General features: G+C 40.0%; 1 protein-coding gene across 8 annotated transcripts in view; it reads left to right on the top strand.

Moving 5' to 3' along the window:
- The window catches only part of ARHGEF12 (Rho guanine nucleotide exchange factor 12), an 80,654-nt gene that overhangs the window by 45,110 nt on the left and 20,797 nt on the right, over positions 1-14,747 (top strand). For 4 of the 8 annotated variants that reach the window (XM_075172951.1, XM_075172953.1, XM_075172955.1 and 1 more), the window contains 19 exons: positions 271-449; positions 820-954; positions 1,514-1,633; positions 2,244-2,378; positions 3,973-4,044; positions 4,831-4,923; positions 5,536-5,646; positions 6,187-6,285; positions 6,877-6,919; positions 7,336-7,441; positions 8,226-8,363; positions 8,864-8,896; positions 9,648-9,762; positions 10,863-10,968; positions 11,197-11,409; positions 11,869-11,998; positions 12,306-12,341; positions 12,973-13,127; positions 13,803-13,949. In XM_075172951.1, the coding sequence (XP_075029052.1) occupies positions 271-449; positions 820-954; positions 1,514-1,633; positions 2,244-2,378; positions 3,973-4,044; positions 4,831-4,923; positions 5,536-5,646; positions 6,187-6,285; positions 6,877-6,919; positions 7,336-7,441; positions 8,226-8,363; positions 8,864-8,896; positions 9,648-9,762; positions 10,863-10,968; positions 11,197-11,409; positions 11,869-11,998; positions 12,306-12,341; positions 12,973-13,127; positions 13,803-13,949 (2,166 nt within the window). The remainder of the gene's footprint in view (positions 1-270; positions 450-819; positions 955-1,513; positions 1,634-2,243; positions 2,379-3,972; positions 4,045-4,830; positions 4,924-5,535; positions 5,647-6,186; positions 6,286-6,876; positions 6,920-7,335; positions 7,442-8,225; positions 8,364-8,863; positions 8,897-9,647; positions 9,763-10,862; positions 10,969-11,196; positions 11,410-11,868; positions 11,999-12,305; positions 12,342-12,972; positions 13,128-13,802; positions 13,950-14,747) is intronic. The other 4 variants (XM_075172952.1, XM_075172954.1, XM_075172948.1 and 1 more) reach the window with 1 other exon arrangement.

The raw sequence follows: 14,747 nt of genomic DNA on the forward strand, positions 1-14,747 counted from the left end.
TGCAACCTGGTAAATGTAACTGATAGACTAGAAATCAGATTGCGTGCTTTTATTAAGGATGATTATCATGAAAGTTTTTGGATTACCTGAAATTTAAACAGAGATCTTTAAATAGAGCTGACGGTGTTCTCAGGTTCTCTGGTTTGAAGAATGAACAGGTGAAGAATGGTCTGAGTTTTGTCTCTAGAGTGAAATGGCAACCAGAAAAACAGCAACACCAGAAATCTGCAAGTGTGTCTGAAATGTGAATTGTTCTTGTTCTCCCTGCAGCGGGTTCCTATGTAGCTCTCACTGTTCAGGGGCGCCCACCGGGGTCGCCCCAGATTCCATTAGCTGATTCTGAAGTGGATCTGGCAGCATTTGGGCATATGTCTCCCATCATGACATCTCCCCATTCACCTGGCACATCAGGAAATGCAGAAAGGATTACTAGCCCAGTGCTTGTGGGGGTAAGATTTAAAGCTCTCTTTCCAAAGAACCAGTGTAGCAGTGGAAGAAATGTAGTCATGTCTTTTTTTTCTTGAATTGTTTTGCGCTTCTTGCACAAATCACAAATTGGAATTGGAATATTTATCCTGCCACTTCTGCCACCAGCAAACACGTCTGGTCTGTCTATTTTTTTTTTTTTTAATGTTTATAGCTATGTTCAAAAGTAGGAAAGAATGCACAGGATAGGATTTAGAAACTTGAATTGCTTCTTGTATGGCTTTTCAGAGCCCATGTTTAGGAAGTAGATGAAAAGTGGGCATATCCATTTTCCTTATCTTTCTTCTCAGCTCCACCAAAAAACCTGACCCTTAATCTCTCCATATTTTCTAGGAGGAGAATAATATTGTCCACAACCAGAAGGTAGAGATTCTGAAAAAGATGCTACAGAAAGAGCAGGAACGGCTGCAGGTACTGGAGTTGCATGAGTTTGAGAGGGGTGGAGGAAAGTATGGTGCAAATAAAAAGGTCAGTTGTTGAATCACTACTTAGTAGCATCTTCAACATTTCATTGCATAGCTTGTGTTTCAGCTTAGCTTTTCTATATACCAGCCTAACACGAGAGATCTAGTCACTCTTACTGATCAGCTCTTGAGTTTTTAATCTTTGAGTAAGAAAAAAATTTGTGGGAGCTTTCTTAACTGGAAATGTACATATCCGTCAATCTGATCTAATCCTTGGGCAAATAAGCATCTTTGACTCTTACTGAGAGAGAGCCATGTCTCACTAGGAGCTACAATTGGCACAGTACTCTGTGGTGGTGCTGAGTTATTGTGCCTTCAGCTGTACGTTCAGTGTGGTTGTGATTTTCGGTAAATCTCTAGAATGCAGTTATTTTCATATGGCACAGGAGAGAGAGGGGAGAGCTATATAAAATGGACATTCTGTAGCATCTACTTGGTAGGTATGCAAATGTGCTGTTTATTATTTAAAATATGTAAATGGAATGAAGATTAGTAATAGGTGGTAGTTCTAAGCTTTGATATTGAGGAGATGCTGAGTGAAAGCTCATAAAATTATTTTTCAGTCCCTGCAAGAAGAGTATAGCCGATCACCCACCACACGACTGCTCAAAGAGATACAGGAAACGAAGAAGCACATTCCTCAGCTGCAAGAGCAGTTGTCCAAAGCCACGGGCTGTACTCAGGTAACAGAATATGTCAGGCTTCTCTGTGGTGTGTTATGGGTGAAAATTCCTGGGGGATGATGGTGTTCTGGGCAAGCAGGAATTCCCTGCCATGCTCTTCTGTGCTGGTACAGGCAAATTGCACCCTCTAGAGTTGAGACTTGTAATTAGGCTTGCAGAGGCTGTCAAACAATACAGTGCAATGTCAGTAGACTTAACAACGGACTTCCAAACCATCTGTGAAAAACTGCTTTTAAAACAGTAAGTGCAAAGTATGATATGTTCATTACTGTCTGTCAGTACAACTTAGAAGAAACCTGTGAGGTCATTCTTACAGTGGAGAATGAATAACTGAAAGCTTAAAACAGCTTTGCTTTTGCTTTTGAAAAAAAAAAAGGTGATATTATTTTCCCCCTTTTCCACTGCCTATAACGTTATGAGTCCTGAAAACTTGGTGTGATTTTTCTGTTGTCTTCTCTTAGAAAAGCATTGCAGCCTTTTCTGGTTACATGAATAAAGTTTTATAAATAATGTGAACTTACTGGGTTTTGAAACAGCTAATGTTTAAGGATTGTCTCTTGAAATATTCTATTTGCTCTGTGCTATCTCCCAACTCACTTTATCTTTTTAGGATGGAGTCTTGTCCTCCAGGTCTGTGATGGAATCACTGCAGATCAGTGAAGTGGAGGCAGAGAGCGGGGATTGTGTAAGCAAACTGGATTACAGTGGTGACAGCCCATCCCGACCAAACAGTGACATTGCTGATGTGAGTCTTGACTCTGTGACTTTGCTTCTACACCCTTCAGATTTGGTTTTCTTATGCAGATTTTTTATGTTTGTGTTGTCCTGTGTATCATACATATGTACTCTGTCTCAGTAACACTGTGTATTACTAGAATAGGCTTCTCACTAAACACCAAAAATACTTCCCTGAGGAAGCATACTATATTGGTCATCCATTAGGGACTGGGAAAGAAATAATGTGGGTTTTGGGTTTTTATCCAGGATTAGATTTTCCTGGCACAATCTCTGTAATCAGACAAAGAAAGATGGATGCCAGCATCTTTCTCAGAACTCAGAGATGCCAATTAGAGCATCTTTTAAGGGTATGGTAATATTCCAATTGTGGTAGCTGTGAGTCAGATCCAGTCTGTGGGCAAGTTGCCATGAAAGTGGGGAAGACTCTTACTTCTACCAAATATTGCCTCAATTATTGCCAACAGTAGAGGCTCTTAATCTGTTCACTCATTAGTTATCAATCTGTGTACTTGTATGATCTCCTGATTGGAGTGCCTTAGCACCTTATCCTTAATTAAGTCACTATCTGATTAGTACAGAGGAATTGAGACTTTGTACTTGGGTGTTGGCTTAAGTTTGTTGTTTAATTTAAGGATGTGGGAGCTAAATTCATACTAGCAGCTGGAAATGAAAGGAAAGTGGGTCAGATATACCTCCAAAATGTGAACATATATGACTCTATTTTGAAACATGGCTCCTCCAACTCCAAATCTGACTAGATATCACTCATGTTTGTATGTAATAAATGCAGAACAAAATTCGTAGCTATCTTCCTAATAAACTTAATCCTGTCAGTATTGTGGATGGTATTTGATCACTGGAGGTGATTGACACACCAAACATTCAAGCTTTTCAATCTAAAGTGACTCTGAGAAACTTAAGGATTGGGGGCAACAGAAATCTCTTGAAGTTTAAGAGCTCTACCGCTGGGGTGAAATAACTCCATGCATCGATACAGGCTGGAAACCAACAGGCTGAGTAGTAGCCTAGCTGAAAATACCTGGGTGTTGCTGTGGACACACTGAAGATGAGCCAACAGCACGTGCTTTTTGCAAATAAAGCCAGGTGTCTACTGGGCTACATCAGAAAGAGGTTTGCCAGCAGGTGGAGGAAAGTTGCTAGCCCCTTTTGCTGGGCACTGGTGAGACGACACCTGGAATACTGAGCCCTTTGCTGGGAGCCCCCTCTTCAGAGGGGATGTTGAGAAAAGGGCCTAGTCAGAGAGCTAGCAACATGGGTACTACATAAACTGTCAGAAGAGGTGGAGAGAGCAAAGAGAAAGCTAAGGACAGGCGCACTAGATTTTACAGCTCTGCTGGTATTCAATGTCACTAGCTTTCTTACCAAAACTGCTTCTGCATTCGGTTGTTTTTTGGGTTTTTTTGGAAACTGTGCATGTAGGTCACACATTTTAGTTTGGCTGTTCATACCTCAGGTGTTTTAACAGTTCACTCTGTAAGAAAAGAGAAGTTTTGGCTGTTGTGGCTGAAAAACTTACTGTGCAGTTCTCATTTTCCTGGATTTGCTGGTACTCACCAGAACTGAACTTCCTTCTTTGCCAGAGTCCTCGCAGTGGCTTGAAGGAGCGGATTTATCTGGATGAGAGCCCAGAAAAGACTGAGGTTCAAGATACTGTGAGTACAAAACATAGTGTCACAACAGCATCTCCTGTAATGGGCCTATTAAAACCTTGCAGTTTTCCCCCCGCTTTCTAGATGGGGCATGCATAAACTTTGCTTTAGAAAATAAAATGCAATTAAAATTGTGCAGGGAAAGTTAATTAGCTGAGTAAATGTTTATGGAGCTTAAGAGCAGGCCCATTTAGAGGCGAGAAATGTATAATAAGCAGTAAAACAGCTGGACCTAAAATAGATAGAGCAGTTGTACATATTTTATTCTTTGAGTCCAGCAGTAAATGAAAGAGCCTTTTCTTCAGGATGTTTAGTCATTATGAGGCTGGCATTGTCAGGGATGGCCTCAAGAGTAGGTAAAAGTGGAACATAGCAGAAAGCACAGACTTATCTGGACATATTATTTTCTTCCTTAGGGTGACTTCTGAAGTATTTTTCCCCTCATCTGCTTGACTTTCCAAAGTCACATTTCTCCATTTGTACTAAGATGGCATTTGTCATATGCCACATGCTTAGTGTGCTCATGTCTGTAGATAATGCAGTTGGTTTTGAATTATGTGATTTAATGTTTCTGAATGCTTGTGGCTGGGGAGAAGCATTCGTAAGGGAATCTCGCAACTGCAAACTTGGACAAGGTTGAGTAAAGACACATGGATTTCCATTGAGTTTTGAGAAGGAGAATAAAAATAATGGTAGTATCTCTAACTTGGTAAAGAAGTTTTACTGTGCCAAGAGAGTAATAGCGCTGTACATTTCTTCCTTCTCTTCCCTCACTCCCCACTCACCCAGGATTCCCAGTCCAGTGTTGGAAGTCCGTTATCCCGAGGGGGTCCTCAGATCATTGGAGCAGAGGATGACGACTTTGACACTGAACAGGAGCAGGTGGGAATGACTTTTAGCCTCAGCTACCCCTTTTGCCCCTTGACCAGAATTCTGTTCCTCTGTGCCTAAACTGAAGTGCTCCATGACTTGTTTTTATTGAGCAGTTCTTGTGTGGTGAATTAGGAATTAGAGAATGTAATTCCTGTAATGGCTGATCTTGCCAAATAAAAACATTTGGGGAGTTTATGACAATATGCCATCTTTGATTCTTTCTGTTACTCTTTCTTTCTTCTCATAACTTAAAGCTTTCTAGAAATTCATTTGCCTTATTTAATTTTCTGTTGCTTATTTAGTTTCTATTAAGTTCTGCATTATTGTCACAGCAGTATAGCTGCAGTGGCTTTTGACATATTTATTCTATTATTTTAGCTGTCCTTTGCTCTGAATTATATTTCATTATATTGTACTCAGTGTTCAGGAGAGTATTTAAAAGAAGTGTTCCTATTGTAAACTCTTCCTGGGATGTTAGAATGGCATTGCAAAGGTTCTGGAATTGATCAGTTTTTATTTTAATTAAACAAATGAGGAGCTAAGCTGTTGGAACAAAGATTCTTGTTTTTTCTCACAGTAGCTTTCTTGAATAATTTAAATAGTTTCCATGTATCTCTACAGATTAATGGACAATGCAGCTGTTTCCAAAACATTGAGCTCCTGAAATCTCGCCCAGCTCACCTGGCTGTTCTTCTGCATCATGTGGTGTCTCAGTTTGACCCAGCAGCATTGGTAAGATGCTCTGGAATTGTTTCTCTGGCCCACATTGGTAGTCTTAACCAGAGTCTATCAGGATCTCCTTGTTCTTGTGTAGCATTGTGACATGGCTGGATCGGCAAGGAGCGAAATGCAGACCCTGTGCAGGCGTGAGAGTATTTCAGATAAATGAAGAGAAGCACGAAGAGAACTGTCTCCCTTACATTTAGCTGTTTACAAATAAGTATTTAGCTCTTAGTGTTTCATTCCACCCTGAGGTGGTGGGATTAGTTGTCTATGGGGAAGGTCTGATCTCTCTCCCTCTCCCTCCCTCCCTGCCCCCCCCGACCTCCCCCCCACCAATCCCTTCCCCCCGCCCCCTTTCCCTTCTCCGCTGATTACTGGGGCAGCCTAGTTGAGGTTACCTGAGCAATGTAGATGGCTGAAGGTAGCTAGGAAGAGTTTCAATCCAGCAATGCTGAATTCCTTGAAATATTTGAAAGCAAACTTGGAGTTACGGGTGTTACAAGAATTCTCATGGTATCGCTTAATTTCTTCCTCTCCTGTTTCCCACAGTTGTGCTACCTTTACACAGACTTGTACAAGCAGACCAACTCCAAAGAGACTCGGCGTGTCTTCCTTGAGTTTTACCAGTTCTTCTTGGACCGAGCTGCAGTAAGTTCCGGTCCTTTCTCTCATTTTGAAGCATATCTAGCAAGTTGACTTTTACCTTCCTCCACCCTCCTGAACTGGAAAAAACTGAGGAGTTATTTAAGTCCAAAATAAAAAGTTTTTTTGTATAATGTTACCAGTGAATATAGCAAAATCAATGGTATATAGCCTCAGATGCCTGATAACTCAATAACTCACAGGGAATGCATTGTCTGATAGGAGAAATAATTTTGTGATATGTAAGCAAGCTCTAGCTGGTAAACATTGCCTTTTAGTTAATAATTGCTGCATATATTGATGTGGCTGCTGCAAGGATTGGGAAATTTTATGTGTCTGTTGGAAAGCCTGAGAAACTTCTTCACTGTCATGAATTGGACTACCAGATGGTGTAGCAGAGGCTAGTACTACTAGATGAAATAATCCTTGTGTAATATAATGTATATTCAGGATGGGAGTCTTCCCCTTAATACCTTCAGGTGTTCAGGTTGTATGATTTCAGCTTTTGGGGGGGTTTTCTTGTATATTTTGTACTGTGTGTTTTATTGGGGTGGTGTTTGTTGTGTATGTTCTCCCAGTCTGTCTTTTCTTTTGCAGAATCTAAAAGTTCCTGTTCCAGATGAAATCTCCTTAGAACTAGGTAGGGGTGCTCTTGCCTCAGGTATCTATTTCTGCAGTTTCTACTGTCTGAGGCAGTCCAAGCAAGTTTCTGAAATGCAGTTGGGATTACTTCAAACATATGGTGTCATGTGTTACAGGGAGAGACAAATAAATACTACTTATGTTTCTTGGGGAGGGCATAATGCGTGCTCTGATACACGCGTAAGTGGTTGGAAGCATTGGCCACGTTGGCATGTACATTTTTTAGTATGATAGGGGTTGTGACCAAAGCTGCTTACATTTAATGGACTGAAGTTCATATTATCAGCAAGTGAAAGGCAAAAGGGTACTCTTGGATGGGTTAAAGTATACATGTGAGTGTCATAAAGACACTCTAAGGTGGAGAGGACTGTTCTCAAAAGAATAATCTATTAACTTTTCTTTTCTGACTTACAGACAGAAGAAGGCCAGAACTCCTTCCTGAAGAGCTTCATCGCCAGTTTATACAAACTATGCAAGATAAAGTCTGTCCAGAAGTTCAAAGAAATCTGGAAGATTTCAGGTAATAACAGTTGTCTCTATAGTTTTCTTTTAATCCGTACCTGCCTTCAGTCAACATGTCCAGTACAGGGGAAGTCGAAACGTGAGGGACATAGTAATTTGTCTTGGACTAAATAGTAAGATACCACTGGAGAGGGCCTCCAGGGTCACGCTGTGACCAGTCCTTGAATGTTTTTTGACACTGTGTTGCAAGTCATCAATTGCAATATCAATTTTAGAGGTTGGATTCTTCATTCCTTGAAGCTATTTGAGGCAATTTCAGAATATTGTTACTTAGGTGATGTTATATGAATCCTTCTTACTAACTGGGTTTGTAATCAGCTTTATCTTTTTTTTTTTCCTCCTTTTTTCCTTCCCGCTCCCCTTTGGGCATGGAATAATCCGCTTTAGAAAGCTGTGATGGGCATATAGTAGAATTTGATAATTAATATACTTTACTAAGACAAGTGTTCAATAATGGACTTTTTCATACCTAAAAATGTCTCAGTTCAAGTACTTGCTTCAAAGATACAGCCTGGGGTGCTGCAAAAAGAGTAACTACTTTTTCTTGACCCTTGCAATGGCTGCCTCTTGATAAATATCATACAACTTTATCCCTCTGAAGGCTATCTTAGCTAGGTTTTACAGTGAGTGCAAATGTTATGGAGGAATGTCATGACTTCTCCATTTTCATACAGAAACCAATAATGAAACCTGTTTAACATTCTGAACGTCAAGAGGTTGCTTTTCCTTGTTACAGGTCAGTATTCAATTTCAAGTGATGCTTCCCTTTCCCAATTTTTCAGGCAGAAACGTAGTATGGGATTGACCCTGGCAGAAGGAGAGCTAACCAAGCTGGATGCAGAAAGAGTTCGTGACCGGAATGCAGTGGAGAAGGAAAGAGCATGTGCAGAACAGATTATTGCTAAAATTGAGGAAGTGTTGTGAGTAACAGCAAGTATAATTGTGGGGGTAAAAAAGGTTCTATCCTGAACCTGACAACAGCAGAGCAGAGGAACTAGGAACTAGAAGCAATTTGGCATTGCTACTTTTGCATTGCTTCCCTTGTTTGCTATCAACGTGTGTTTGAGTGATGATAACCAAAAGTAAGCTAATGGTTAGGTAAAGTCCGTACATGTTTTCAAGGAGGCTACTGTTCAAATAGCAGAGGAAATGCTTCCATTGTCAGCTTGTGCATTATTAGATCAAAGTCCTTTTTTTGGGTTGTAGAAACCTATAGCTTCAGAGCTCATTTTTTCTTCTAATGTGAGCTGAATCCAATTTTTCCAGCTGAACCTTCATTTTTGTTTACTCCCCTCCTGGCCCCCCCTGGGACTTTCTAACGTTCTAAAGGACACTTTGAACACAACTGCTGATGCTCTGGGTGGATGTGACTGGGTGTTAATTGATTTTTTGAATTTCGTTTTTAAATTCTTGTTTTTAGGATGACATCTCAGCCTTTGGAAGAAGAGAAGAGGTAATGGAAGTTGTGTGGGCTTAGTCTGTGAAGTAAGAACCTCACTGCTGGCTCTGTGTTCTGCTGAGCAGAACAAGACAGCCCTCTGCTGGCTGTAGCCACAAACTCTCATTTTCTAAATCCCATGGCATAATTAATTTGAATTCAGAGCATCAACCTCTTGCTCTCAACCTCTTCTTATTCTGAAGTTTGTTGCCTTTGTTTCAGATCTGAAAAAGTTACTGTTGCTGAGAGTTCATGTTTCTTTTGGTTTTGTTTTGTAGCTGTTTCAATCTGGTCTAACATTTATTTTCTGTATGTGCCTTGCCTTGTTCAGTTTGCATGTATACAGCTGTCTGGGTAGACTTTACTATACTCTTTAGAGCAACCATACCTTTTACTGTTACTTATTTTTACCATAACTCAAAACTATAATGTGACTTCAAATATGTATTTAGTACATTATTTTAGGACCTTCTGTGTAATTCTCAAAATTTCATTTTTACCTTCTAAGCTGGTATGCCTTTTATATGCTCCATCTTTTGTTTATAAGAGGGCAAATTCTGATATTGGCTGAGTCTTTCCCATTGTCTGTGATAGTTTGTTTCATATTTAAAAAAAAAAAAGATGCCAAGTTCTTTTAATCTAAAAATGATTAATTTCTCAATAGAACCTCTGCATGTGACCTTTTTCATTTTCTTGACAAAATGTATTTTCCCCAATACATTTCTCCTTATCCTCCATCTTCTTTTTTTTGGTATATACTTGGCAGTTCCACAATGCAGTATGTGATTCTTACTTACATGAAACACCTGGGAGTCAAAGTTAAAGAACCTCGGAACCTGGAGCAGAAGCGTGGCCGTATTGGTTTCTTGCCAAAGATAAAGGTAGTAGTGTTGTGGCCAGAGTGCATTTGTTTAAAGCTGCCCAGTATGGGTGCTTTGTTAGGATTCAAAATCCACTTTTGCATGACACATTAGAAGTTGGTATGATTTTACAGTCTTCGTTGCTACATCAAGAGGATCTGGGATTACTGAGCTGCACAGGAAACCTAGCAATTGAAATTGGGTTCTACATATCTTTTCAGACACATGAATTAGAAATGAGTCGCCTTCTTTCTTCCTTTTTCTGTACGCCTAATTCTAACTGCTTGTTTTTCACAGTTCTAGCCTTATTAAAACTGTGGGCGAAAAATGTTTCATATAATACAACCTTGAATCACTTGAGGATTTCATTAAGGCTAATCAGGCTGTTGGCCTGTATACTTTTACTTTTCTTCTTGAGAAACTTGCCCAAAAAATGCATGCTTCATGATGCAGGAAAGCTACTCTTCCTGCCACCCACACTTTCCCAGTTATATAATGAATTTTTCCACCAAAACTCCATCTCTGTGGGTGTGTTCAGTCATCTCCCACAGTATGGGGGTGTATCTGGTCACAGTAGCTACTTATTTTCATCAGCATTCCAGCTTCCTTTGAAATGTTAAGACTGTTACGAGCAGTTCTGCACTGACAGTGCGAAAAGGTTAGATGAAGCGCTTGCAACCTTTCTGAAGTGGTAAGATAAGTTGTATTTCTCCCAGATTAGAGTCTGTATGCTTGTGGAGGTTTGGAGTCACAAGATGATGTGCCTTAGAGAAACAAGGTGCTACTGGCCGCTGTAAATTGATCTCTTACCCTAGGGAGGAGGGTGGTTTCTAGCTCCTGCTAAGTTAAAGACGGGGGGTGTGAGTTTTTGCTTATGACAGATGTATCGCTGTGGCTCCCTGCTGCTAACCCTGTTACACACCACTCATAGTCTGTCCGTAGGCAGTCTTTGCCTCTGATGCTGTAGGATCTTGACCTCTCAATAACTTGTTAGAAATAAAATTCTTTTGTACCAAACTCCTGCAGTTTTAAAGAATTAGTCAATATCTCAGTAAATAACTGAATTTGAAGAAATGAGTGATCTGTTTGCTTTACTTTTCTTTGTTGTATATTAATTGCAGCAAAGTATCAAGAAAGAGAAAGAAGGAGAGGAAAAAGGAAAGAGAAGAGGCTTTCCTAATATTCTGGGCCCACCAAGGAGACCAAGTCGACATGATAGCAGTGCAAGTATGTCAGACAAGGAAATATATGTTCCCTAACTGTTGGTCTGAAAGCCAGTTAAAGACTCTGCTGTCTTTTAAAAATCCATGCTAAGACGACTCAGTAAACTTTTTGGTTTTAAAACATGTTTTTGGAGACATACAAACCTAATTTTGTCCTGAAATGCTTCCTCTCTTCATTGCTGAAAACAGGTAAAAGCTCTTTCAGCAATATAATGGCTCTGTGTTTGTTTAGTTGGCAGAGCCATGGAAATGCAGAAGCCCCGCCATCCGAAGCACTTACCTGCAGCGTCTTCTGTTAGCCCAGAGCCACCAGATTCTAGCAAGATGCGCCAGAGTGGGTCCTCCAGTGATGGAACAGATGCGCCATACCCACCTGCCAACCCAATGTCTCCTTTGGCAATGGGTCCCTTTTCCTCTCCAGAGGGAAGCAAGGACAGCGAAACAGGTAGGATGATACTACCAGAGAGGAATGATTAAAGATTGCATTGTGAACGGGGTATGCAAAGCACAGTTCTGATGCAACAAACTTGACAAATTAGGAAATGTCTTTATCTCATTAGACACGATCTTCCTTGCCTTAGTCATCTTTTCTGCCTTAGTCTCTGGTTCAAATTAGGAAATCTTACCATGGCCAGAAATTGTTGTTAAGTGGGTTCTATTACTGTCACATTGGATCATCTAACAGGAAAAAAAACAGTCTCAGGTGCCTACTTTTGTACGCACAAGTCAGTGTCATCTGGAAACATTTGTCACTGGGATTTTTCCTGCCAACCTAGGAATTCAGTTCCTCCAGCTCTAAGCTGAAATGAGGCTGTGAATCAAGAGACTATGAAGAGGCTGCAAGTTCTCTAATGTACTCTAATTTGGTACGGTTCTCGACGTTTCATACTTATTCTCTGTTTAGGTTTGAAGCAGACTGGAGAAGCTCCACCTGCTAATGACTGTATAGATGGCACACCCCGCACACCTAATAATACCTTTGAATTCCCATCTCCTTTGGAAAATTTGCAGGAGGAGGAGGGAGAATCAGAGAGGTAACTATGATGCCCTGGTTGCTTGAGCCTTGGAAGAGAGTCGATGCGACAGTGGCTGTTGAATCTAGTCCATAAAACTATTAGTGATAACATTTGTATTGAATATTATTGGTAGAAGTAGGAAATGCTGGTCTGTGTCTGCTACTATGATAGTACTAGAAAACTATATATCAGGAGGGTGAGGCTGACAGATGGACAAAATGTTCTAGTTAGGAGGTTAGGCCTTTACTCTGAAGTTATGCTGAATGTCAGAGTGGGGTGAAATTCTTGCATGAGCTTCCCTAACAATTTCTTTTGTTCTTTGCAGAATGGTTGACATGGGAACACCAAAGCCTTTTCGCAAGTGAGTATGCTTATAAAGGTTTGAACTTCACTGAATTTGTTTAGATTTTAATAGGTTATGAAGTAGAATGCAGTAGTGTTCATTGATCTGAGCCAGTTCAATTGTCTGCATGATCTTTCCTTTTGTTAAATAATGCGTATATGAAATGAGACACTCGCATCTGTGTATAGGACAGGTGGAGTGAATCATATGCAGATAAGCCCTTTGATCTATGAGTGAAATATAGTGATTGTTGTATCTACTGATTTGAATTGATGGGTTAGATTTCTACATTTTCTTTTTAAATCTGTGTATTGCTGTTAGCTCTGTATCTTCAGATAGGTGGAGGAAAGAAATTGTAACCTGCCCCTTCACCGACTTGATATTTGACTTCAAGCAAATTATTTTATCTGTATCATTAAAAGGAGGGTTATGGAAATACTGTAAGAACAGATATTCACTCTTAGTTGTTCTGTAAAGGGCAAAATTAGAAAATGTGCCTATAGATTCAGACATCTATCAGCCTCCAGCTGTTATGGAGAGCATATTCATAATGCTTTACAACTGAGATATATACTGAGATTTTTCTCTTCTTTCTTCCTTACATCCATGCCTAAAATGGGAAGTATCTGACATATTTTTTTTATGTTAGGATGGACAGTGTTGGTTTCGCAGATGTACAAAGTGAAGATGAGCTATATGATTTTGACATGGACATGGACCCTCCCAACTGGCAGCAACTTGTGAGCCGAGAAGTGTTGATGGGGCTGAAACCGTATGAAATCAAGCGCCAAGAAGTGATTAATGGTGAGATGGATATTTTTTCCTAGCTCACCAAGCACAAAGTTGAAACCTGTCCTCTGGAGCTCTGAAGTTCTTAAAATTTAAAACCAGGTCTTTCTTCACTGATCTGCTCAAAGTGGTGGCCCTCTATTACTTCTGGTTTGCAGAGTTTGTGTGTATGAAACAGCTAGTTGTTACTGAAAAGTATCCTGAGATGAGACTGGTCCAGTCCTTAGAGAAGAAATAAACAGTATTAAGTGGTTTGACACTGAAAGGCCAGTTTGCAATATCATGTTCTATAAAAGAAAGCAAGAGGCACTGTCTAGACCGTTGGAAAGCACATGATGCAAATGGAAAACTACTACCAAACTTCATCTTCAAAGCTTCGTCTCAATTTCAGGTCTTGCAATCTTGAAGAACACTCTGTGTGGCTATATGAGCTGCTAAGAGCTCACTGTTTGTTTGGGGTAAATTATGAGTCACGAATCAATTGGTTTCTGTGTTCTTTCAAACATGGAAGTACAGCAGAGCATGGCTCCATTTTGGAGCAAGCTGGAATATGGACCAGCAAGGGAAGTGTTGGTGAGGGAGGCTTTTGTAAGTTCATACTTCTGACTTCTGTTTGCTTCACATTTGGATCCATGTTACCACACCTCTTTAAGTAGGTAGTTACAATCCTGCTTTCCCCTCTCTCTTCAGAATTGTTTTACACTGAGAGAGCTCATGTCCGCACGCTGAAGGTTCTGCATAACGTCTTCTACCAGCGTGTCACCCGGGAAGGGATCCTGAACTCCAGTGACAAACGGAAAATCTTTTCAAATCTGGAGGATATCCTTGGGCTTCATGGTAAGAGCAGCTGAGATGCCTTTCAGCTTTGCAGTCTCAGCTGGAATTCTGGATACAAATATCTGAAAAATTTAAGTGAGTGACCCTGAAACAAGAGGCAACCTCATACAACACTTCAGATGAAAAAGAATACTACAGCTGTTCTTCCTTTTGCACGCAGTTTTTCTATTTCTGATTTACAAAGGTATTTTGATAAAGAATGCATGTGTCCAGTGTTTCAGATACTTGCTTTTTCTTATCTGTGTACACAGACTGTCTTGTGCTGATTCATGCTTTGATAAAAGGAGCAATGCTTTGATGAATGGTCTTTATGGGTCAATGTTCAAAATGTTACAACTGTTGTTGAAGAGAAATGAAAACAAATTTGAAAAGATTTGATGTCCTGCAGGTGGTTTTGAAGGGCAGCCCTTCCTAATTGTTCAGAGAAAGGACAGTTCAGAATCAGAATTTCAGCTCTGCCACTGAATAATCAGTTGTATAATTTTATGCAGGTGGCTTGAAGTGTGTTCTACATTATTCCTTTGTTTTTAAAAGGGCAGTGACATTGAGTCTCAGAAAAGATAAGACTGGAAGGGTTCTTAGGGGTCACGTGAAGACAGGTGAGGCAGAAGTGCAAAGGAGTTATATAACATTTTCTTAGATATTCTGCTAAATTTATTATGTTGCAGGACACTTTTTTTTTTAAATTTAATTGGAATTATTGCAAATCTAGTCTTTTCCTAGAATAGCTTTTATTTTAAAATAAATGCTGAAAATTAAGGAAACAATTTGAGCATTATTAATAAAATTTACTTTTTT

The sequence above is a fragment of the Calonectris borealis genome, chromosome 24 (assembly GCF_964195595.1).
Source record: "Calonectris borealis chromosome 24, bCalBor7.hap1.2, whole genome shotgun sequence".
NCBI lineage: Eukaryota > Metazoa > Chordata > Aves > Procellariiformes > Procellariidae > Calonectris > Calonectris borealis.